The 22,805-nt window shown below is 44.6% G+C and overlaps 1 protein-coding gene across 7 annotated transcripts in view; it reads left to right on the top strand.

Moving 5' to 3' along the window:
* The window catches only part of LOC115095437 (inverted formin-2-like), a 116,559-nt gene extending 112,117 nt beyond the window's left edge, over positions 1 to 4,442 (top strand). For 5 of the 7 annotated variants that reach the window (XM_029609074.1, XM_029609071.1, XM_029609076.1 and 2 more), the window contains 2 exons: positions 369 to 495; positions 3,974 to 4,442. In XM_029609074.1, the coding sequence (XP_029464934.1) occupies positions 369 to 495; positions 3,974 to 4,158 (312 nt within the window). In that variant the 3' untranslated portion in view covers positions 4,159 to 4,442. The remainder of the gene's footprint in view (positions 1 to 368; positions 496 to 3,973) is intronic. The other 2 variants (XM_029609075.1, XM_029609077.1) reach the window with 2 other exon arrangements.
* The last annotated feature ends 18,363 nt before the right edge of the window (positions 4,443 to 22,805 follow it).

Below are 22,805 nucleotides of genomic sequence, written 5' to 3'. Positions count from 1 at the left end.
GATCTTCTGCAGCTGTGTTTGTTTGTTGTTTTTTTTTTTTTTAAATCCTTTTTATACTGTGGTTCCTTTCTGCCTCCTCTTCAGCTGTTTCTATGGGAAAATCCTTATCTGCCAATGCTGCAAAGATGACGTGCAGAGGCATTGGCAGGAGTTAAGCCCTCTGATTCTCTGCTCCAGTCTGACCTTAAGCCTGCTGCTTGTGCTATACCTGATCTGTAAATGCATGGAAGACGACAGCTTTAATGTGCTGCTTCAATGAGGAATGGTGCATGAACACTAAATTCACTAGAAAATAAAGGAGCGTATATTTGTTTAAATTAGCTTTGAGTGTATACTTTTGCATTGAAATAGTCTGTATGTTAATATAGGAAAACAGAGAGAAGAAGGAGCGAGCAGTAAGGTCTGGAAAAAGGAAGAGACACGAAGAAACTTCAGCTAAGAGGCGAAAAGGAGAGGCTGGAAAGATCAGTGAGTTGGATTGGATTCAGCTGTACGGTAACAAATGCATGAGGGGATTTCTCAAATGCTTTACCCTCTCCGAAAAGAGTGCTTCAGTGATAAAACTGGAGAGGTGTGATGAAAAGGGTTTTTTTTGCCTCTGGGAAAATTGGAGTAAAACTTTGATTAGATATACAGAGGTCCATATTCAGTTACTGATAGCAAAGTTATCTGGACAAATTTAGCTAGCTAACTTTGGAGGTATATTCAGTGTGGTGCAGCTTGATAACTGCACCACTGACTATACCTCCAAAATATAATATAGCCTACTGGCACTTACCTCACTTGTCAGCAGGCTATACTATTAACAGTCTCTCCACACCATGTCCTGTGTAATCCAATGCCTCCTCTCTGTTCAGTATATATTTTACCCATCTTCTGTACATCACTTTATGCATCTGATGACATGAACTCTGTCCTCGAAAGCTCATGCTTTAATAAATTGGTTAGTCTATAAGGTGACACTCGACGCCTGTTATTTTTACTATTGAATACAAGCAGTTAGTTCACTGTTAGCCGGCTAACTTTAGGACAGCTCTTTGGCCCAACCAGACTTAGCCTCGGTATGTTATCTGGTTAACTCTGAATATGAGTTAGCCAGATAACTCAGCTCTTCCCAGTTATGCCCTTGGAGCACCCCTAATTTATCTGGCTAAAACTTAGGGCTAGATTCATGCATGCCATAGGAAGAGGGGCATGTTTTATGATAATAGCACACATTACGATAAATAGGCTATCTTAGTGCTTCGCATAGATATTACTGCAAAGTGTGTTAACTTTTTCACACTTTGCAGTAATACACTCTTGTGAAGATTTGATGTCCTTTGGAGTGAGGAAACTCACCCAAAGATGAGATCTGTACAATGTTCTCTCTACCTGCGTAACATCAAGCTAGGTTGAGAGAACATTGTACAAATCTCATCTTTGGGTGAGTTTCCTCACTCCGAAGGTCATCAAATCTTCACAAGGGAGCACTGTTCTGTTCGTACGTCTCACTTTGAATGTCAAAGTGGCCCCTAACCCCTACACTACTACCTAAACCTCACCTCAAGTTACTTGGTGGGCCTCCTATAGTAGCATAAATAGCTGCTTAATATGGTGCCGCCCCAGAGGCTGTCTCTCTCTTCCCCTCCCCTCTCTCCTCCCACATCTCAGGCCCTCCTCCGATGCTTCCCCCCCGCCCCAATCTCAGGGCTCTTCCCCAGCCTAAAAATGTCCAAAATGCAATTTGCATTATGGGCATATCGCACAGATTAATGCCAATGAAAAAGGTGTAGTTATTTTTGGCGATAAAACTCTGCGATATGGCTTTGTAAAGTGCGAAGCCAGCCCACTTTTCCAAAAATCCCACCCCAACTCCTCCTCCGCTTTCAAAAATTAGCATTGCACCATGCGTTATTGTGCTTTTCACATGCATCAAGGCGTTTTTCGCATGCCAAAACATGAGTTGGAAAATTAACCCTTTTAGCTGGCTAATAAGTGCCCAAATCTTCCTTTAGCTGGATAATGTCTGAGTTATCCAGTTAAATGCTTTTGAATATGGACCTCATTGTGCATGGTTGTCTTCTGTCTGTGTGTGTGTGTGTGTAGTGGTTTTTGTTTTTTTTTTTGGGGGGGAGGGGAATTACCACATTTTATTTAGATTGAATTCAATCTAATCCTAAGGATACTTGAGTTGTGATTTATCTTGATTCAGCTAAACTTACTGGTTGTAAATAGACCCGGATGTTGAAGGAAAAAGTACTTTCATGCAAACGAATGCTCTATAGCTATTCATCCAAATATAAAAAGGGTAATGCCAGTGAGGAGATTACAAAAGCATCTCCTCCTGATACCCTGATCTGGATAGAGCAGAGGCAGGTTTTGGATGACTGGATTACTTTTTTCACAAAGCGGATCAGATATCGAGAGAAAAAAATGACTGTTCCTTGGGCCCAGTCTTAATATATATATAGCTCCATTCTCTTCTAGTATTTATCCAAGAGGATTAGTAGTGCTAACTAGAGATGTGAATCTGAACCGGAATCTGTTCAGATTCCGTTCCGATTCACATCTTTGTTTTTTTTTCGTCCGGCCCAATCGCAGTTTTGTTTATCGGCTGCGCCCAAGCCGATAAACAAAAAACCCACCCCGACTCTTTAAAACTAATCCCTTAGCTTCTCCCACCCTCCCGCCCCCCCCCCCCCCCCCCCAAAAAAAAACATTTTACAGGTACCTGGTGGTCCAGTGGGGGTCCCTGGAGCGATCTCCCACTCCCGGGCCGTCGACTGCCACTAATCAAAATGGCGCCGATGGCCCTTTGCCCTTACCATGTGACAGGGTATCCATAGCATCTTTGGCGCGGGCCATCCAGTGCTCCTACCATGTGACAGGGGCCGGCCAATAGCACGGATACCCTGTCAAAGGCCATCGGCGCCATTTTTATTAGTGGCAGCAGACGGCCCAGGAGCGGGAGATCGCTCCCGGGACCCCCACTGGACCACCAGGTACCTGTAAAATGTTTTTGGGGGGGTCGGGAGGGTGGGGGAAGCTAAGGGATTAGTTTTAAAGGGTCGGGGTGGGTTTAGGGGTTATTTTTGTGTGCCGTTTTTCCTGCCCTCCCCCAAAACGATAAGAGAACCCCCACGAACAATATTGTGGGGTTTTCCTATAGTTTTGGGGGAGCCCCCGATTTCTGACGATTTTGAAAATATCGTATGATATTTTCAATCGTCCGAAGCCCGATTCACATCCCTAGTGCTAACAGCTTTGTAGTAATTGAGAGTGACAGTGACATTGGAAATGATCAAATCTGCCATGGTATTTTTGGGAATCTTTTGGGGCATTAAATGTTAGTGTGTTTGTGTGATAGGAAGCTTGCTTACTTTATCTCCAATGGTGAGTTCTATCATATGTAAATATACTTGTATACATTTGTCCAAAATGGTTCACATAAATTGGCAGTAGTCCAGGAAAAAGTATTACTCAACTACTTGTTCTAATGCTCAGATGATAGCCTGTCTAGGATCCCAAAATAGAAATTGTGTTTTGGTTTAATAATTATGAATTTAATGAAATTATGCCTAGATACATCCATCCTCTTAAAACCTACAACCTCAGAAAAGAATGCATAGCAGCTGTGCTCCACTCAAATGACCTCTCTTCAGAGCATTTTCTTGCTGTGGGCAGATTTTATTTATTTGTTTGTTTTTTTTATATACCGACATTCAAACATGGGTATCACATCTGTTTACATGAGAACTTGAGTGATAATGTGACAGCGGTCATATTATCTTTACATTGTAACATTATAACATTTTGAAAATTACATTTAAGTGAAAAGTTTAACAATATTAAGATTTTAACAAAACCTTGACTGACGAACGCTATTTAGTTTCTTGGCATTATTGTTGTAATAGCTGATGTTTTCAAGATTGAGAGAACCTTTGCTGGGGGACTGTTCCTTTCTGACGAAAACAATGTCTTCTATTTTCAGTAATTGATGGAAAAAGAGTTGGAAAGCTGGAAGGAGGTGGTGTTGCTGAAGCCGCCTTACTGGATGTCTGGGAAGGGCATCTGCTGCAAAACGCTGCCGAGGTCCCATGTGAATTGGGGAAGAGTCTAACGAGTACTGAAACTCCTAAGAGCAGCGCTATGCTCGCAGCCACAGTCAGGCTCTGACACCAAGATCTGGCTTGCTTCCCAACAGTGAGCACTGGGTATCTGTAACTGCTCCTAATGATCATTACTGCAGGTTAGGTTATGTAAGCAAAGAGCAATATTTTTTTATTTTGCTTAAGTATCTTTCTTTAATTTTCTTTCAGTTGGTGGTGTCATAAAAAAAAAAAAAAATTTGTTGTAAACCTGTTTTTGTAAATAAGAATCCAAAAATGTTTGGAGATACAGAATACATTTTTGTATTAAAATAAATATAAAAATAAACATACCTTTTCTCTTTCAAAATGTACAGGGGAGGATATTGCATTTCTAGTTCAGTTTCAGATGACCTGGTTTGTTCTAGCTGGCACCAGGGACAGGATAAAATATCTTGAAATATCTATCCGTGCTCATAGTAAGTGGTGATGAGTCAGAGGACAAGACAAATACCTGGCTAGATGGATTTTGAATGCTGAGATTTTTAATTTCTAAGCACACTTTTGGGGGGGAAAAGTACAAATTTTAAAATGGAACAATTTTTGACTATCCATTCTGAAAGCACCATCTAATTCAGGAGTGTAGAGAATGTTTTCTTCCCTTTCTAGCACTGTGCTTTGTCAATGGTGTAGTTTATATAATTCAGTGTCTAATGCTATGCCGCTTCCTCTGCCCCCCGCCCCAGACTGCCTGGGTAACGAGGGGAGCCCTCGCTGGCCCTCTGCACTGGAAGGCTGTCTCCTCCAAGACAATCCCTCAATACCACACTTTTATGGCTAGTAGGGGCTGCTGAGGTGGTAGCCACCGTATTTGAGAGTTTACCTCTGAGTCAGATTCCAGCCAGGCCTGACAGCACACTTGATCCAGAGCCTGCTGTGCCCCAGCACTATGGCCTGTGACATGGGTCTCTCCCAATTTTATGGAAGAAGCAAAAGTAGCACTATCTGCACCAAAGATAGTTGCAAAATGTTCCAAAAATCATTGAATACTGAAGCTGTCTCTCTAAAACACTGGTGCCTCTTGAAATATTGTGCAGCCTGCCATCAATTTTTATTTTTTTTTTTTGTATTTATCACACTGTCCTGTCAAGGGAAGCAGTTTTGTGTTTGTTTAAAAGAAGAACATTTTTATTGCATGTCATTCTCTCTCCCAATACCCCCCCTGGCCACAATCTACTTAAGTGATATGGAAATGAAAAAAAGGCAATAGTTAGAAAATAGATCTTAACATACAAAGGTTAACAATTTATGGCATGACTTTTTTTTTTTTTTCCCCTCTCCTCTGCTTGTTCTTTTTTTGATTCTCAGAGCTAAGACTCCATCTCTTCCTCCCTTCCTTATTTCTTGTTTGCAGTTCAGCTCTTTTTTTTTTTTGGTACTCTTTCCTCTGCCCCCTTTTCACTTATCTCAACCTATCGTCTTATCCCCCTTCTCTCTTTTTCTCCTTTTACTATCTCATCCCTTCCTCCTGTAGATCAGTCATTGGCCAAACTCTTAGACTCTGCTTGACAGCTTTCAGAGAACAAAAACTGCATCAGCAGCCTCTGGGGGTGGGTAGGGGAAGGCATTAAAGTAAAGAAACAGCACCTTGTATTCATTGTCCTAGCAGATACGTTTTTGTATAGAGACCTAAGATACAATTAACGTTGCATTCGCTGAGACCTTAAGAAGTTGTTTACAGAAGTACTAAGGCTAGATCAGCCATTCCTAAGAAGGCACCTAGATAACTTAAAATAGGCAATAGGTAAAATTCTCATAGCTGCAGCAATCCCAGTCACTTACCTCACTTTATAATTATGCATAGTTCACGCAGAGACTGAAATATCTGATGTAAAATCAAAGAAGTCCATGGCTTACTCTCTCCAACAGTGCACATTAGCCCTCTGTGGAGTGATATGAATTTGACCTTTGCTTTTTCAGAGGTTGGCTCACATGCTTCAAAGTAAGCACAGGTTCTTATTAAACATGAATAGGATTTGGTCACTTTTAGACCATGTTCAAATCATGGCGCTCTCTCTTGGCTGGAATCGTCGTTTGGAGGAGCCCCATGCTGCACGTGTCCTTAATTCTAGGTTATAGCCCATTGTGCTTAAAGTTGAAAGCCAATGCAATTAGTTGCTCATGAAAACGTTATGTTGCTGGGTGAAAAACAAGATGCACTTGTAAGACAGCGGCTGGTGTAGGTAAACCTGTAACATACAGTTATAGCTTGGTTTTATATAGATACGTGTCTTATTTTCATCTAACCTTTACATTAATGCTTATAGAGTAGAAATCATTTTATCCAGACAGCTCCTTCTGCTTTTGTTGAGAAAATGTTTGCTTTTGTGAGATTTTATTTTTAAAGATGTGAAATGTTTCCTGTAAACTAAACTTTGTAAAATAAGTTAACTTGTGTAAAAGGGGAGGGTGGGGCCAATATCTATTTTGAACTGTAGCAATGTCTGTGCCAGACAAAAATATCAGCCAGGACTGTTGCAAAAAAGACTTGCAGTATCATCACAAGCAGGGGTACCTCAACTAATAGACATGAACTCTTAGAGAGGTGCTAAGATGTCTCAGTGCAACCAACTGCAGTGGAGTACCAGGAGAAGTACCATTGCCTCTTTCACAAGAAGAACAGGTCTCAGTCATCTCACAATGCCAACAGTGGGCTAAACTAGTAGGATATGCCCTCTGAGATAGTGAATGTGACTTCCAAAGAGCTAGACAGTGCTATTGTCTAGTGTCTATCCACAATGCTACTGTACAACTACTAAGCTTTTCTTTTTTTAACTGAGTATTGTAATAGGGAGATCAAATTGCAATGAGGGAACAGGAGCTGAAGCGGAGAACATAACCCATGTGCCTGCTCCAGCAATAAGCCCTGCTGCGCTGTCTGTCGGCTTGGCCAGTGGATGTTTCTGCTATTCAAAGAGTTGGGTGAGATCAACCCAATCTTTAGAGGATAGCTAAGTGGCAGAAGTCAGGAATGTAAGTCATTTTGAAATCTGTACAACTTCTTACTGCTTCCCTAATTTCTCTGAGTTATAGTATAGAGATCCTAAGATGAAAGGGGTTGGTGTGAATCTTAGACTACACAGTGCCTTGAGAAGATTTCCACTTTGCAATCAGCAATTACTGATATCAAACTCTAAAGCCAATGCGAGTGTGATACTGTTCATGGAGCCGTTTGACAGCTTTGCAACTCTATATAAATAGTTTTATGGAACTGAGCTAAGGTGCAGTCATGGTATGGTGAGAAAACTGTTTAGGCAGTATTAGATCTTGGTTGGCCTTGGCATATTGCTTAACCTAAAGAAAGAGCTCCATGCACGGTCAGTGGGCTACTGTTCAAGATCTCATGTAGTTTGTAGCTAGATGTGTAAGCCAGGCATTTCTTTGTACCGGAGAGGGAATCATCCTTTTTCAGTGCCTCCCTTAGTGCTATGCTGTTCACAAAAGCAATAAGCAGGGAGTGCAAAGACCTTCCACAGCGATGATGAAAAATGAATAAGTGAAATTTTCACAGATCCAGCACAAACAATTACAAAATAATCTCTCTACTGTAAGGGGGGCTGGATGTGCATTGCTGTGTATCGATAGAGGCATCCGCCTACCATGCAAAGGTAGCTGGGTCCCTAAGCTCCCACCATAGGAGAGGGCAGGCACAAGGGGAGGAGAGGGAAGATTATCAGCAGTGGGGTGGGGCTGCCAGAGGAAAGGCTGTTGGGAGTTCCAGGCAGCTGCCAGCTGTTAGGGGTTTACAGGCTCAAATGACATTTGGGGGTGAAATTTGTGTCATGCAGGGTTTCTTTCAATTTTTTGTTTTGAGGGTGCATAAGTTTTGTCTCTGAATCGTGCTGTTAAAAGTAAAATTTAACTTTTTTATTTTCCCCTCATTTTGTTTTGAAAACATGAAAGGACAATGTCATTTTAAACAAATGCACATTCCTACTGATGAAGGGGGAATGGAGAAGAGAGGGTTAGATTGGGGGAGTGGGATGAGAGGAGGGAAATGTGAGGAGTGCTAAGTTGCTGGGGGAGGGGGAGTTTGGGAAGGAGAGCAGGCATATACACACTACCCCTACCCCACCCCCACCCCCACATATCTATCTATCACTTCCTACCTCTATGTACAATGCTGAGGAGGGGAAGACAAAGTGCTAACTGGGTTTAAATAATATGGGCAACCAGGAGTCAAGGCCCCTCTCCCTTAGCTCCTTACAAACACACCCTTCAAAGAAATGATACATGAAAACTACTGCTTGGAAAAGGCCACAGCTTTATTAACATATACCATTCACCAGAGCCACCACAAGCCAAAAATATCAACTCCCTAAGGATCCATCCTCCTCGCCCCACCAAGATGTTCCCTCCACAGGATACCAAGTCTGTAACTACCCGCAGCAGCCTGCTGCTCACTAGGATCCCTACCACAGCCTAGCAACCAGTCCCAACCATGTGACTGAACCTAACCACATGTAACTCAAAGAACACAGTGTCAAGATAACCACCACTTAGCAGATTCCTTGATAATCTCCCTCCAGATTAACCATGACTCTAGTAACTCTGCCACAGGGAGGGGACAGGGCAGGTGAAACCTACCCAACCCCCTCACCCACCAAAATAAAGATGTGGTCACAACAACCACTTGAAGTACACACTGTAAGGCCTCCTGAATGTTTTAATAAACAAAGCAGCACCAACCCCAGAAAGGTGTACCCCATCCTTGCCATAAAGGCCAGGACAAACATCCCAGGACCAAACATGCAAGCCCCACCTTGTGCACTCCACCAAGCACCAATCTCCCTATTCAATTTATCCCTACTGTGACCCCAAATCTTAGAACCCATTCAAACAGGCTTTGGCATAATATCTGACAACACAAAATTGTTCCGGGCAACAGAGACATCAAAACAGAAAAGCCCTTTCTAACTGCATCCAAAAGGTGGCGACAAGACCAATCGCCCAAATCGTTGCCAAGCTGGATCAGCAGAACTGGCGGAGGTGGCCACTTGGATAAGAAGGGCTGCACAAATGAGAGCAACTGGTTCCAGCGCCTCCCACGATGCCCAAGCTATCTCACTCGCACACCATGTTGAGCTAGACCAAGATGAGAGCCATAAGGTTGTTTTGTAGCCCAGCAATGGGCCCAAACCACATGTGAGTGGCCAACAATCCATACACTGCGTTCAACTTGATGTGGACCTGAAAAACAAAGACATTAATGCAGCAAACAAACCCAAGAAAAGAACACACAGCCTCACTTACAATTTATCCCTGTGCACATAAGTTGCAAATGCCCCAGACTTCCAACTGCCAATACGACGAATCACCCCACCAGACAAACCTGAATCTGCTGCTGAAGTAGCCACTCCTATACAGAAAGAATGAGTCCTGTATTTCCCACCCCCTAAACCAAGAGCCCCCAATCCCTTCTGCAACACCATAGCAAACTGATATCTGGTAAGAGGGGTACAATCAGCATGCACAAAAAAGGGGGTACTCCCAGGCGGATGTATAAACAAGTATGATCACACATTAGCGACTGAGCAGGTCAACAACCCCAGTACTGCAGACATAACAAGCCAAGAGCCCTTCCCAGCCTAATCCGTCTTGGAGCGGTGAATTTTCAGGGGAACCTTGTCACCCTCCAAATGAACATTCACAGCCCGTGGACCAGAATGATCACTACACTTCCCGGACTGATTCACCAGCTCACCAACCCGAAAGGCCAGTGCAAAAGCAGTTCGAAATAAATTTCGAAGGGAGAGAAACAAATGTCTGGAAGACACTCCCATCTGTAACAATATAGAATGGGTGATGGGCTTGAGCAGCCTACCATCAACAGGTGGAGGCAAACCCCACAACCATCCAGCAAACAAGCACTTGACCAGGCAACTATCAGCCAGATTACCCCAACCATATGCCTTAACAAAGAAAGACAAACCTGAAAAATGAGCAGCCACTGAAGACCTTGACAAACCCTGTGTCTTAGAGGAAGTAATATAATTGGATAGCAACACCTCAGAAACAGGACCCCAAAACCAACCATGGGCAAACAAATATTGCAGCACTTTAGAACACCCACTGATGTAAGAGGTCCACGTTAATGCAGCCACTGATGCCCTCAACAAGTTCCAAGCCTCGGGATTCTATAATGCCAAAGGAAATATGGGATCGCTGGCCCCCTCTGGATCCACATTTGGCGCCAGCTTCCGAAACAGCGCCCACTTGGAACGAGAGAGAGAGTCAGCAATTTTGTTATCCACGCCAGAAACATGACATTCCAAAACCACCAAATTTAACTGCAAGCAGTGCAACACAAACTTGTGCAATAAATCCACTACATGAACACATTTAGCTGACAATCTATTAATGACCTGAACTACTCCCAAGTTATCACACCAGAATACTACCTTCTTATCCCGCAGTATGTCACCCCAAATGACCAAAGCAACCACAACAGGGAAGAGCTCCAAAAAGGTAATATTCCAAGTTGAGCCAACTGCAATCCAAGCTTCCAGCAGCAGCACACCAGGCCCCCTGGCAAAAGACACCAAAACCGATGCCACCAGCAGCATCAGAAAATAACTCCAGAACACGGCTGAAAAGTGGCTCTGCCTGCCAGACTGACACCCTATTAAAACCACTCAAGAAGGCATCCCAAACCCTCAGATCCTCACGGATTTGCCGGGTAATCCTAGTACAGTGATGCCATCTCCAAACACCAGACATCGCTGTGGACAAGTGCCTCAAGAAAACACAACCAATAGGAATAACCCTACAAGCAAAACTGAGGCTACCCTCCAAAGACTGCATCTGACGAAGCGTAAACTTTTTCGCACGCAACACAGCTGCCACCAGAGATTTTAATTGGTCAACCTTAGCAGTCAGCAAACAGGACACCATAGCCACCTAATCCAATTCAATGTCCAAAAATACCAAATGAGAGCAGTAAGCCCTTCCATCTGATCCCGAGCAATAGGAATACCAAAGCTATGGGCCGTGTGGAAAACACCGTCCATAATACTGGCACAAACTGCAGAACCAGCCAGACCCACAAATAAAAAAATCATCTAAATAATGCACAACACCATTAGAACCAGTTGTCTACACTGTGACCCAATGCATAAAGGAGCTAAACATCTAAAAATAAGCACAAGAAATAGAGCAGCCCATAGGCCTACACTTGTCAAAACAATACTGGTTCCAAAACTGAAAATCCAACACAGGGAAACTGTCAGGGTGGACCGGAAGAAGACAGAAGGCAGACTCAATATCAAACTTGGCCATTAAAGTCCCTGGACCACAACTGCAAACCAACTGCTCTGAGGAATCAAAAGAAACATAACACACTATACAGAACTCACGAGGGATGAAATTGTTGACTGAAGACCCCTCTGGAAAAGATAGATTATAAATCAACTTATACTGCTCCTGCTCTTTCTTGGGAACCACAGCCAAGGGAGACAGAATCCTCCTAGGAAAAGGAGGATCTATAAAAGGACTAGTAATTCTTCCCAAAGAAAGCTCCTCAACCAGCCTCTGATGAACCACTAACTCCAACTTACCAACAGAATCTGAGTTGGAACCCCTACCCTCCAGGTCACCAATGTAAGGGATCTGAAAACCAACAATAAAAGCCATTCTGCAAAGACCTGCTGCCTCATGATTAGGATAAGCAGCCAACTATGAAGCCATTGCAGAAACAACAACAGGAGTAGGAACCCTCTCCATACTCAAGTTACTTAGTTCCAGAAGTGGATCCATGGCCTGCCTTTCGGGGACATTTAGTAGCCGGGTGGCTGGAAGCACACACTGAGCAGAGGTGCTTAAACTTACAGTTGGGAAAAAGGCACCCTGACCGATTAAAGCACCATCAGACATCAGAAGCTCCAACTACGGCCTACCCTTGCCTGACCCCAGCATCCTGCCCACGAGGGGGACACATCTGTGCAACACGCCCGGGCTGCCATGAAACAGGAGCACCAGCAGAATGATTTTTATTTGTCATCTGTTTTAACCAGAGACCCACATCCTGTGTTCCCCAACACATCAACTTTCTTCCCTGCCATCCTATCCCTAAAATGCTCACCATAGTTGAGCTAAGCCCAACCTTCATAATCCTTGTGAGCCCCTATGATAGTGTCCACATAAGCCAACAAAGAACCATACTGAGATGGATCATAATGCCCTACTGCACTAGCCAATCTGAGAAAGCTCCAAATCCAGTTCAATATGGTTTGAGGGACCTTTCCTTCCGAACCGGGAAGGTGTTCCACCTTGCCCTTCTTTTTCCCCTGCCACTTACCCCACCTACCCTCCAATAAACAAAAGGTATCAATATACTTATGCTTCTTAATCTGCTTCCAATGAGAGTGAGAAACTTCTTCCCACAACTCATTAAGAGTGATCAAAGCAGGTGCCTCTTTGTCTCCCCATGCACCGGTTGATTGACCACCCCCGCATTATCCCCGGATGAGGAAGAAGAAGAGCTAGAGAAAGAATTAGAGTCAAAACTACTAGTCCTCCTGTAACGCTTATGCTTCTTGTTCTTCCCACCTTTAGCTTTATCCTCACCCTTACTGTCAGTCTGCATCTCCGCACCTCTGCACCAAGAACCCCTGCAATCAAAACATCCGATGTACCAGGGACAACCATATCCACAATGACTCCAGCACCTGACCCAGAAGGACCTAGATCCCCGCTGCCACCAGGAATTGCATCAGGTTGAGCATCGCCAGCAACCATCCCACATGACAAAGACACATTAGAAGCAAGCCCAGAAGTGCAGGAAGAACCAGAAACATCAACACCTGCAACATTAGCACCCATTACCACCATATACTGACCAGCAGCAACATGATCTTGTGAAAGAAGAGGTCCCACAGACTGCTGAGCACCGAATGACTTGCCCAAGAAAGTTCAGACTCCGAAGACATCGCAGCCCGAACCTCAGAAGAAACTCCCGTGTGACGCAGTGCTGTGGCCTGCTGATTCCTCCAACTCTCCAGCCAGGAAGGACCAGGACGATCCAGCATATCAGCTCCAGTGGGTCTGTGACTCTCCAGCTGAAAAACAAAATCAGGACACACCCGAGACCCCACAATATGTCGCTCTCCAGACATCACTACCCATGGCTGCTCAGCAAAGCCACCATCAGAAGGTCCACGAACCACAGGAAAGGGCAGCGAACCTGAAACAGACAGATTGGTGCTCCATCCCACCACCAAAAACCCCACTCCCAGCGGAGATCCCCTGCCAACCCAAACCAAAACTTGGAAGATTACCACCACCCCCAGTACCGCACACATCCAACAAGCCAGATCCAGAAACCCAGTCTGAAAGACCAAGGCCAAACTGGGCCCTGGACCCCCTGGTGCAGAAAAAAGTTCTGATCTCTGAAGTGCCCAAGAACCCAGGGACACCTGGAAAAATGCTCGACCTCCCAGCAGTGAAAAAGTCCCCCCAAAATTCTCCCTCTCTTGAACCCCCAGAAAAAACACCTGAAGGTGCAGAGAGGGCAACTGACAGGCCCAGAACAGGAGCAAGGACTGGACCTGAAGAAACTGATTCCAGTGAGCAGGGCAAAGCCACCAGCCCACCAGAGCTTGCACCAGCTATCACCCCACCAACAGATATAGGCCTTGGCACATCCACAGCCCACCCCTGAAGGACCCCAAGTCAGTGGGCAGATTCGAGCAGCAGCGGGCGGGTCACTGCGGCAGCAGGGGCAAGTGATGCAGCCTGCACAGTTGGCAAACTTGAAAGAACACCAGGCCCCACGCTGGCACACAAAGGCTACGGAAGTGCAGCAGCACCACGCGGCTCCTCAAGCTCGCACCGGCTGACTAAAGCATAGACGGCAAAAGAGCCTCCAGTGCACGTGCGGTCACCTGAAGCCTAACCACCTCAACCTGACCAGGACGAGCTACACTGCCCTCACCAGCAGGAACCTGCACAGCTGCTCCTGATCGCAATCTCCCTCAAGCAGGCATGACAGGACCAGCCCAAGAGGAACAACCGGGAGCAAAGGAGCCAGAAGTCACACTGAAAGGAAAAGAGACAGCACCCAAAGGTAATGCCCCCTTTTATACCCCCATTCAAGACCAGCCCCAAATCCCTTGATGCACTGGGGCCCAATCAACTAGGGCACAGCAGTGTCCTGGGAGATTCAAACCCCAGAGCACCAAGTTCAAAAAATTACAACCCCTCCCCTGCCTCACAGTCGCCTACACAGTAGAAGCCAATCCTGGTGCCCAAATTATTATGGGCATCTAGAGACCTGGCTCTGCTTGTCCTCCCAACAGGTCTGGACAGGTGCCTGTTGGGAGGGCAAGCTAACTAAGTAGACTTATAATTATAAAAGTGTTGCTCATGCAAAAATGCACGATTTAGAATGCCAGTGAATCTTTGCTCATGAGCCGAAATGTGGGTGTATGCTTGCTTGTTTTAAAATTACTATCTTAGGGACTAGCCACTGCTTATTAGTGGCATGTGTAACAAGAGGTATATTTCCTGTTGGGGTAGTTCCCAGATGTTTTGTTACCTGGATTGGTTGCTGTTAGAAACAGCATGCTGGGCTTGATGGAGCCTCGGTCTGACCCACTATGACACTTTTTTATGTGCTTAAGAGGGGGAGTAGAGTGGAGGAGTAGCAGAGTGGTTAGAGCAGTGGGCTACAAACCTGGGAACCCACCTGTTCAAATCCCACTGCCATTCCTTGTGCCCTTAGGCAAGTCACTTTACCCTCCATTGCCACAGGTACCACCGTAGATTGTGAGCCCACTGAGGACAGGGAAATACTTACAGTATCTTAATCTAATGCAGTTTGACGTGTTGAAAAGTGGAACATAAGGTAAGAGAGAAATTATAGCCACAAACACAGTGTGTCAGTCACATACTCACTTTGCCAAAAATCTCACCTCTGCTACCACCTCCCTCTCTCCGTGCCATGATGCATGTACAGGAGCAGGAAAGAGTGCGTATCCATCTACATTACCCCACAGGCACATGGATCAGAAGTGGGGGACAAAATGGAGAGTAGTGAGGGGAACAGAGTGCTCCTTTCTAACCCCCTGACCCAACCTCCACTGCTTCTTCTCCCCACCGACATATGCATGGGCTAGGGGCGAAGAGAAGGCTACAAAGGGGAGAGTACAAGAGGGGAGAGGGACCAAGTGCATTCACACACACACACACACACACGTCCCCCCTCCCTAGCACACATATCCCATCTACACCATGACCTTTCCCTCCCCACTCACATACAAACAGTGAGATGAGGGGGACAAATTGAAGCGTGCAAGATAGAAATAGTGCCCACAGCTATATATGCCCAAACATCAACTGACATGCACGCTCAAACCCACACCACCTCTCCCTGACCATAATGCCTCTGTTTCGCTCCATGGTGAGACTGCACTTTGAGTACTGTGAACGATTCTGCTCACCGTATCTCCAAAAAGATTTAGTTGTGATGGAGAAGGTACAGAGAAGGGCGACCGAAATGATAAAGGGAATGGAACAGCTCCCCTATGAGGAAAGACTAAAGAGGTTAGGACTGTTCAGCTTGGAGAAGAGACGGCTGAGGGGGGATATGATAGAGGTGTTTAAAATCATGAGAGGTCTAGAACGGGTAGATGTGAATCGGTTATTTACTCTTTTGGATAATAAAAGGACTGGGGACATTCCATGAAGTTAGCAAGTAGCACATTTAAAACTAATCGGAGAAAATTCTTTTTCACTCAACACCCAATTAAGCTCTGGAATTTGTTGCCAGAGGATGTGGTTAGTGCAGTTAGTGTACCTGGGTTTAAAAAAGGTTTGGATAAGTTCAAGGAGGAGAAGTCCATTAATTGCTGTTGATCAAGTTGCTTTAGAGAATAGTCACTGCTATTACTGGCATCAGTCGAATGGAATCTACTTAGTGTTTGGGTACTTGCCAGGTACTTGTAGCCTGATTTGGCCACTGTTGGAAACAGAATGCCGGGCTTGATGGACCCTTGCTCTGACCCAGTATGGCAATTTCTTATGTTCTTATGTTTTTATGTTCTCCTCAATCCTGTTTGAGGGAACATACACCCCTCAGACACCAATATCCACTTCCCCTTGCTTACATGAGGGGGGGGGGCAAAATAGATTGTGCAAAAGGGAACCAGTCCCCCCAGTCATATATACCCCACTTACTCCACTCCTCTCATATATACATACAAAGGGGAGGACAGGGTACAACATGGAGTGTCTGTGAGGAAAGCGTGCATGCACATATCCCCACTCAACCCTCTGCACCCAACACCCCCCACACTCCAATTTTCCCCATAAACCCCACCTACACCAACATCTCTCTCTTCCCCACATGCATACGTAGGGGTAAGGAGAGATGGTAAGAGTGCTCACACCCATAGATATCCTATCTTCACCATCCATACAGATATGTAGGAGGGCAGGAAGCTTTGGGCTACAATGTGGAGAGTGCTAAGAGGGAGGGTTTGAATAAGAGAAGGAGTAGTAGAGAGGACGAGTAGTAAAACAGGAGGGCTAAGGGGAGGAAGAGAAAATGGGGGGGAAGGCTGGAGTGCAAAAAAAGGTGGTGGGCGGGGGGGAGAATGTGTACATACTCATCCTTTCCTCTTCTCTGTCTTTATTTTCTACCTTTCATCCTCTTCAACGTGGATTACATTCAGGTACTGTAGGTGTTTCCCTGTTCTCAGGGAAAGTCTCACAAAGAAGAAATTTCTACTATGTTCTCTCAGCCTAGCTTGATGGACTCTATAACAGGGTACCATCAAGCTAGGGTGAGAGAGCATAGTACAAATTTTCATCTTTTTGAGACTTTCCTCACTCCAAATGACGTCAAATCTTCACCAAGGTGTACTGTGCTGTTCGTGCGTCTCACTCTACATGCAAAACTGGCCCCTAAACCACCACTAACACCTCACCTCGACCTATCAGGTGGCCCTCCTATAGAGATATAAATATGTATGTACTATAAGGCCCTTGTAGATAGTGTCAGTGTCTCTCTCTTTCCCTCTCTCTCCTCATTCATGGCATGTGCTTCTATACTTTTCACAGGCATTAATTAACACCATCATTACTATATGGACCTTACATTTGTACAGTGGAAGAACTTCTAAACAATTTCTATTTATGTCTGGCAAATGTATTCCACAGCTTGCAGAAAAATTATCAGAAATCTTTTAATAAGTAAAATCTTAACCCTCCATTGACTTTTTAGTATCTCCTTCGACAGAATCCTGTGCATAAAGCCAGCCAATGAATCTAGTAGCTGCAAAGGTTAAAGCTGTAGTATGTATGACAGTAAAGTCATCATCAAAAATTAAGGAAATATAAACAATCTGTAGTCAACCATGTTCCATATTTCCACTTGAGCTGATTGCAAAAATCTCACAACATTTAAAAAGTTACAAACATGCTTTTGACTTTAACGATGATAAAGCAGCAAGTGTGTTCAAAATGTGTAAACTGGCTGAAAGCAAGATTTGTCAAATCTTCATATATATTTTGTATTATAAGTTTCATGTATCAGTACTTTTTTTTTAACAGTGGTATATTAATGAACCTTTAGGGGTACATTTTATAAAAAAGCATGAGCGCATACTTTTGTTTGCACACAAGGCGCAAACACAAGTACGCCGGATTTTATAAGATTCACGCATAGCCACGCGTATCTTATAAAATCCGGGGTCAACGCGCGCTGCCCGTTCCCTCCAAGGCCCCCAGACACCGAAATCGGATCGGCCTCGGAGGGAACTTTCCTTCCTCCTCCCCCAACCTTCCCCTCCCTTCCCCTACCTAACCCCCCCCCCCCCCAAGCCCTATCTACACCCCCCCCCTACCTTTATTCCACAAGTTACGCCCGCTCAAGGCGCGCCAGGTTCCGGTCCAGGGGCTGATCCGGAGGCCGCGGCCATGCCCCCCAGAACGCCCCCGGGCCGGAATCACGCCTGCTGCCACTCTGCCGGATGACGCTCCACCACGACACGCCCCCGACACACCCCCCAGGAAAGCCCCAGGACTTACGCGCATCCTGGGGCTTGTGCGCGCCGCCGAGCCTATACAAAATAGGCTCGGCGCGCACAGGGGGGTTTTGGGGTAGGTTTTCGGGGGTTATGCACGTACCCCTTTGAAAATCTACCCCTTAGTCTATAGAAGCTTGCTACAACAACCTTTGCAGAAAATTCTATATCGTCTTGCTTATGACATTTAAGACATTAATAAGGGACTAATTTTTATTAGGAAAATATTTTCTATGCTGTAAACAAGCAATTCATGGAGAATGGTCACATTGATGCATGTTTCAACAAACACAATTTCAATAACATTTCACTCAAATGATAGACACATACAAAGAAAGGACTTTCTATTTGCAAAATGTTGTGGCACATGAATGTGCATTTGCTTTATCACATCATACTTCACTGGGAATTGCTCTGAGGCCACTGAATATGGAGGAAGTGAATAAAAAATGTTTAATAGTTCTTGTGCTGTGCAAATGTAATATCCATATGGTAACAGGTGGTTTTCACTTTTATCCTTGTTCCTTTCTTTTCAGAGCTTAACTATACCTTCAACATCTATCACTGACTTTTTTAGTTTAATCCTTAGTTAAATGGCTGAGGATTCAAATATATTCAATAATTTTGCTCTAATCAAAACATTTTTCTCACAAGTTGTTAAATTTCCAGACTTCCTTTCCAATTTTAGCTCATTGTGGGTTGGTTTTTGTTTTTATTTTTTTTCAAATATGAAGTTGCTGTTCTCTCTTCTAGTCATTAGGTGTCCCTATGGGATTGGAGTTGAGTTTCTTACTCATTCACTGCTGAAGGATTAGGCATCTGAAACAGCTGGTTAGAGGTTTATAGCATCACTGAGGAGTCAGTGTGGGAAGTTGTGAGACAAATAGATTTGCTTGCTGCAGGGAAGAGAACAGGAGTGGGGGAAAAAAAAAAAGACGCTAAGGATTATAAATGGTGCTGTCACTGCAGAGTTAAAGGGATGTTACGAACTGAGAGGGTTGTGGTAGAGAAGGAAATGGGGCTGGAGAAATGCCATACTCCCTGCAGACTTTCAGTCTTGGGATGGAGACATTTGTACGCAGAGAACATAAGAAATTGCCATGCTGGGTCAGACCAAGGGTCCATTAAGCCCAGCATCCTGTTTCCAACAGAGGCCAAACCAGGCCACAAGAACCTGCCAATTACCCAAACACTAAGAAGATCCCATGCTACTGATGCAATTAATAGCAGTGGCTATTCCCTAAGTAAACTTGATTAATAGCCGTTAATGGACTTCTCCTCCAAGAACTTATCCAAACCTTTTTTGAACCCAACTGCACTAACCATATCCTCTGGCAACAAATTCCAGAGCTTTATTGTGCGTTGAGTGAAAAAGAATTTTCTCCGATTAGTCTTAAATGTGCTACTTGCTAACTTCATGGAATGCCCCCTAGTCCCTTCTATTATTCGAAAGTGTAAATAACCGAGTCACATCTACTGGTTCAAGACCTCTCATGATCTTAAAGACCTCTATCATATCGCCCCTCAGCCGTCTCTCAGAGGGTGGTTTTATTTCTTAAAAGTTAAGTTGTCAGACACCCCCTGGCTTTAGCAGGAGACTCTTGGACTGCATGCCCTTCCTCCCTCGATCTCCCAGTGAGGCGTGACAGCTGGGAAGGGGGGGGGGGGGAGTGGCAGCACTAGGAGGAACAGCTGCTTCAGTCTAATTCTAAGGGCTGCAGGAGAAGACATGGTGTCCTGCTGCTCCCCCCACTTGCCAACACCAAACAATGACAAGTAGCTACTGGACTTGCATCGGTGCCCCTCTGTTCACCCACCCACCTCTGTTTATTCCTGCACTTTTTGTATCATTCAGCCAGCCTTGCTTCTACACTGACATTCCTGGCTTTTTGGATGCCCATTTGAATTTGCTTGGCACTTTTGTTGTTAGCACTTACGTACTTTTGTTCATTTTTTATTTAGATTTCATATTACACTTTAGCAATTTCTCCTCAAAGCAAATCTCATGCCTTTGTAGTGCTCTTTAAAAAAAAAAAAAAAGAAGAAGAAGAAGAAGAAAAACCCCTTGCATTACAATCTCTATGCATTTTTCTGGGCTTGCATGCTATAATTTGTTGACTTGTTCTACATGCTGCAGCTGAAGGTATGAGGTTCATGACTTCCAACCTTTTAACCCTCAGCTCTGAGCCCCTTGTAGTATTACCAACCTCCCTTCTGCATCCTGGTAAGAGCTTGATCCTAGCATGGCATGTTTACCTCTAGGCTGAGCAATACCAGAATGCATGTGATGGGAATTTAAAAAGCAGGGCTGGGATCCTCGCTCCTGAGGACATGGAATCAGGTTGACAAGATGGGGAACCAGCTCCCTCTTCATTCTACTCTTTGAAACATCTACACTGGCCAGGTCTGCCTTAAATCCTAGCTTCTGAAAGTAACTAATTAGTTGGTTACTATAATAGCAAGCCATAAGTCCTGTTTCAGATATAGTCTGACCCAGGATACCGAAGCTCAAAGCCTTCTCTCCCACTGACGTCTGGTGCGATTTTTAGGTAAGTCGTTATTATTTTCTTGTGCCTTACTTTACCCAAATGTAATTTCTACAGTAGCAATACCAACACTGCTCCTCCTTCCCCCTTGGAATCTGTCATGCAAGCAGCGCGATAGATTTGAAAGCTGGATTTTCCACTCCGAGGTGGCTCCTGCATCTACTATGTTTCTAAATTATTAAATTGTAAAGCGCACTGCATGAAAGGTGTTATAGAAATCCAAATTATTATTGTTCTGAACAGAAGACAGCAACAGCAGGCCTGAGCAGAGGGGGCTGATTAGTGTTGGGCGTCAAAAAAAAAAAACAAATAAAAACAAAAAAAGGTAAAAGAAAAGAGAGATGTGAAGAGGGAGACACTAGTGGGCCTTTCATTTTGCCTGTGGAGGAAGTTAGAAAAGCAGGAGCCTCAATAGGCTCATTCAGTGAGTGAGAAGCAAGGGGAGCGTGCTGGGTCCTGCAGGAACACAAGCTCCAATCGGCCGTCACATTGTGTCAAGTATTTTCACACAATTGCCCCTTTCACCGGCAAACATATGGTAGAGGGTTTGTTTAATAAAAGAAAAATCTTAAATGATGTTAGAGAAAGGTGGAAAGTGTTGTAAAGAAATAGGGGGGAAGGTAAACACTTGGATCAATGAGAGGCCTGGAAGCATTCAGCTTGCTGGGGGAATGGGGGGAGGATCTTTTGCTGTGTTCCTTCAGCAACACGCCGCGTCCGTACTTTGTTGGGTTATGAGGGGCGTGGAGGACGGGTGGAAGGGGGGGGGGGAGAAGAGTGAAAGTGCTGCTGCTGTTGGCTCATTTCTGCGATACAGGAAGGATAACTTTCAAACAAATGCCCGTAACAGCATATACGGGTACGAGCAGATCTCCACAAGTATTATTTTATGACCTGCGTGTATGATATATGCTTGTTTGGTAAAATACGCTCATCTCTACCCCGCAAGATACTCATGCACGTAGGTTTCTGTGCAAATACGTGCAATGCATTGAAAGAAAGCATATCAATGCGTCGAAGGCGCGTACTTTTCTTATCCGTTTAAAAAATGTGCACACGTATTTTATGCGTGAAAATAAAGTAGACGTACTCTGTAAATCAGTGTATTTTAAAAATACACGCATCAAGGAAATTAGCAGTTTTTTTTATCAATTAGACCATCAGTTCACCCAGTCCTCCAGGTCATCAAGACCCTCCCGGTTCTTCAGTCTGAACTCCCCCAGTTCATTCAGACCTCCCACCCAGTCAGTACTGCACAATAAGAGCGTCTAATATCACCCCAGATAATTAGCAGGCGTAAAATTATGTGAGTAATTTGGAAAATCTGCGTGCATAAGTGTATTTTAAAATAGCAACTTATGGGGTCGATTTTTAAAGCAACGTGAGCCTGTCCATGTACGTGCAGGTTATAAAAATGTGATGGCTGCGCGCACATGCTCACCATTTTTTAAAATCCGATGTGCATGTGCGGACAGTGCACGCAGGGGGGGGGGGGGAATTTTTGATAAATATGCGCAGCAACGCAATCGGGCCTCCCCAGTTCCCTCCCAGTCCGCTCCAATTAAGGAGCAGACTGGGAGGGAACTTCCCTACCCCCCCCCTAGCTAAACTTCCTTCCTCTTCCACTCTCCTCCTCACCCCCTAAACCTAATCTAACTTTCCCAGTAAAATGGTGCTGTCCCGACCCTGCCCAGACCCCCCCGGCCAGCCCGGCACCTGTGCGCGTATCAGGGTTTACGTGCATGTGCCCGGGCCTGTTATAAAATGCGTACGGCGCACGTAAACCCCAGTATTTGTGCACGCGGGCCTTTGAAAATGTACTTGTATGCATGTAAATGTTGACCCTGTCTCAAAACGCCCCCTAGTCTGAGAAAGTGCAAATGCAATGTATTTTCACTTTTGATAAAGTATGGAATATGTGAGAAGAGGTTACTTGCACACAAATCTTTTTACTTGCACAATGTTTTGAAAATTCACTCCTTAGATTGCTTCTTCAAAAGTGGCAAGAAATTAAATTCTCTAGAACACCTTAGAACTCATGGTCTCTTATGGAGGGTGCTGCCCTACTTTCATATGTAGATTGTGAGCCCTCTGGGGATAAGGAA

This window comes from Rhinatrema bivittatum, chromosome 7, assembly GCF_901001135.1.
Source record: "Rhinatrema bivittatum chromosome 7, aRhiBiv1.1, whole genome shotgun sequence".
In the NCBI taxonomy this organism is placed as follows: Eukaryota; Metazoa; Chordata; class Amphibia; order Gymnophiona; family Rhinatrematidae; genus Rhinatrema; species Rhinatrema bivittatum.
Note: the sequence above shows the minus strand (reverse complement) of the source record. Positions and strands in the feature narration are given on the sequence as shown.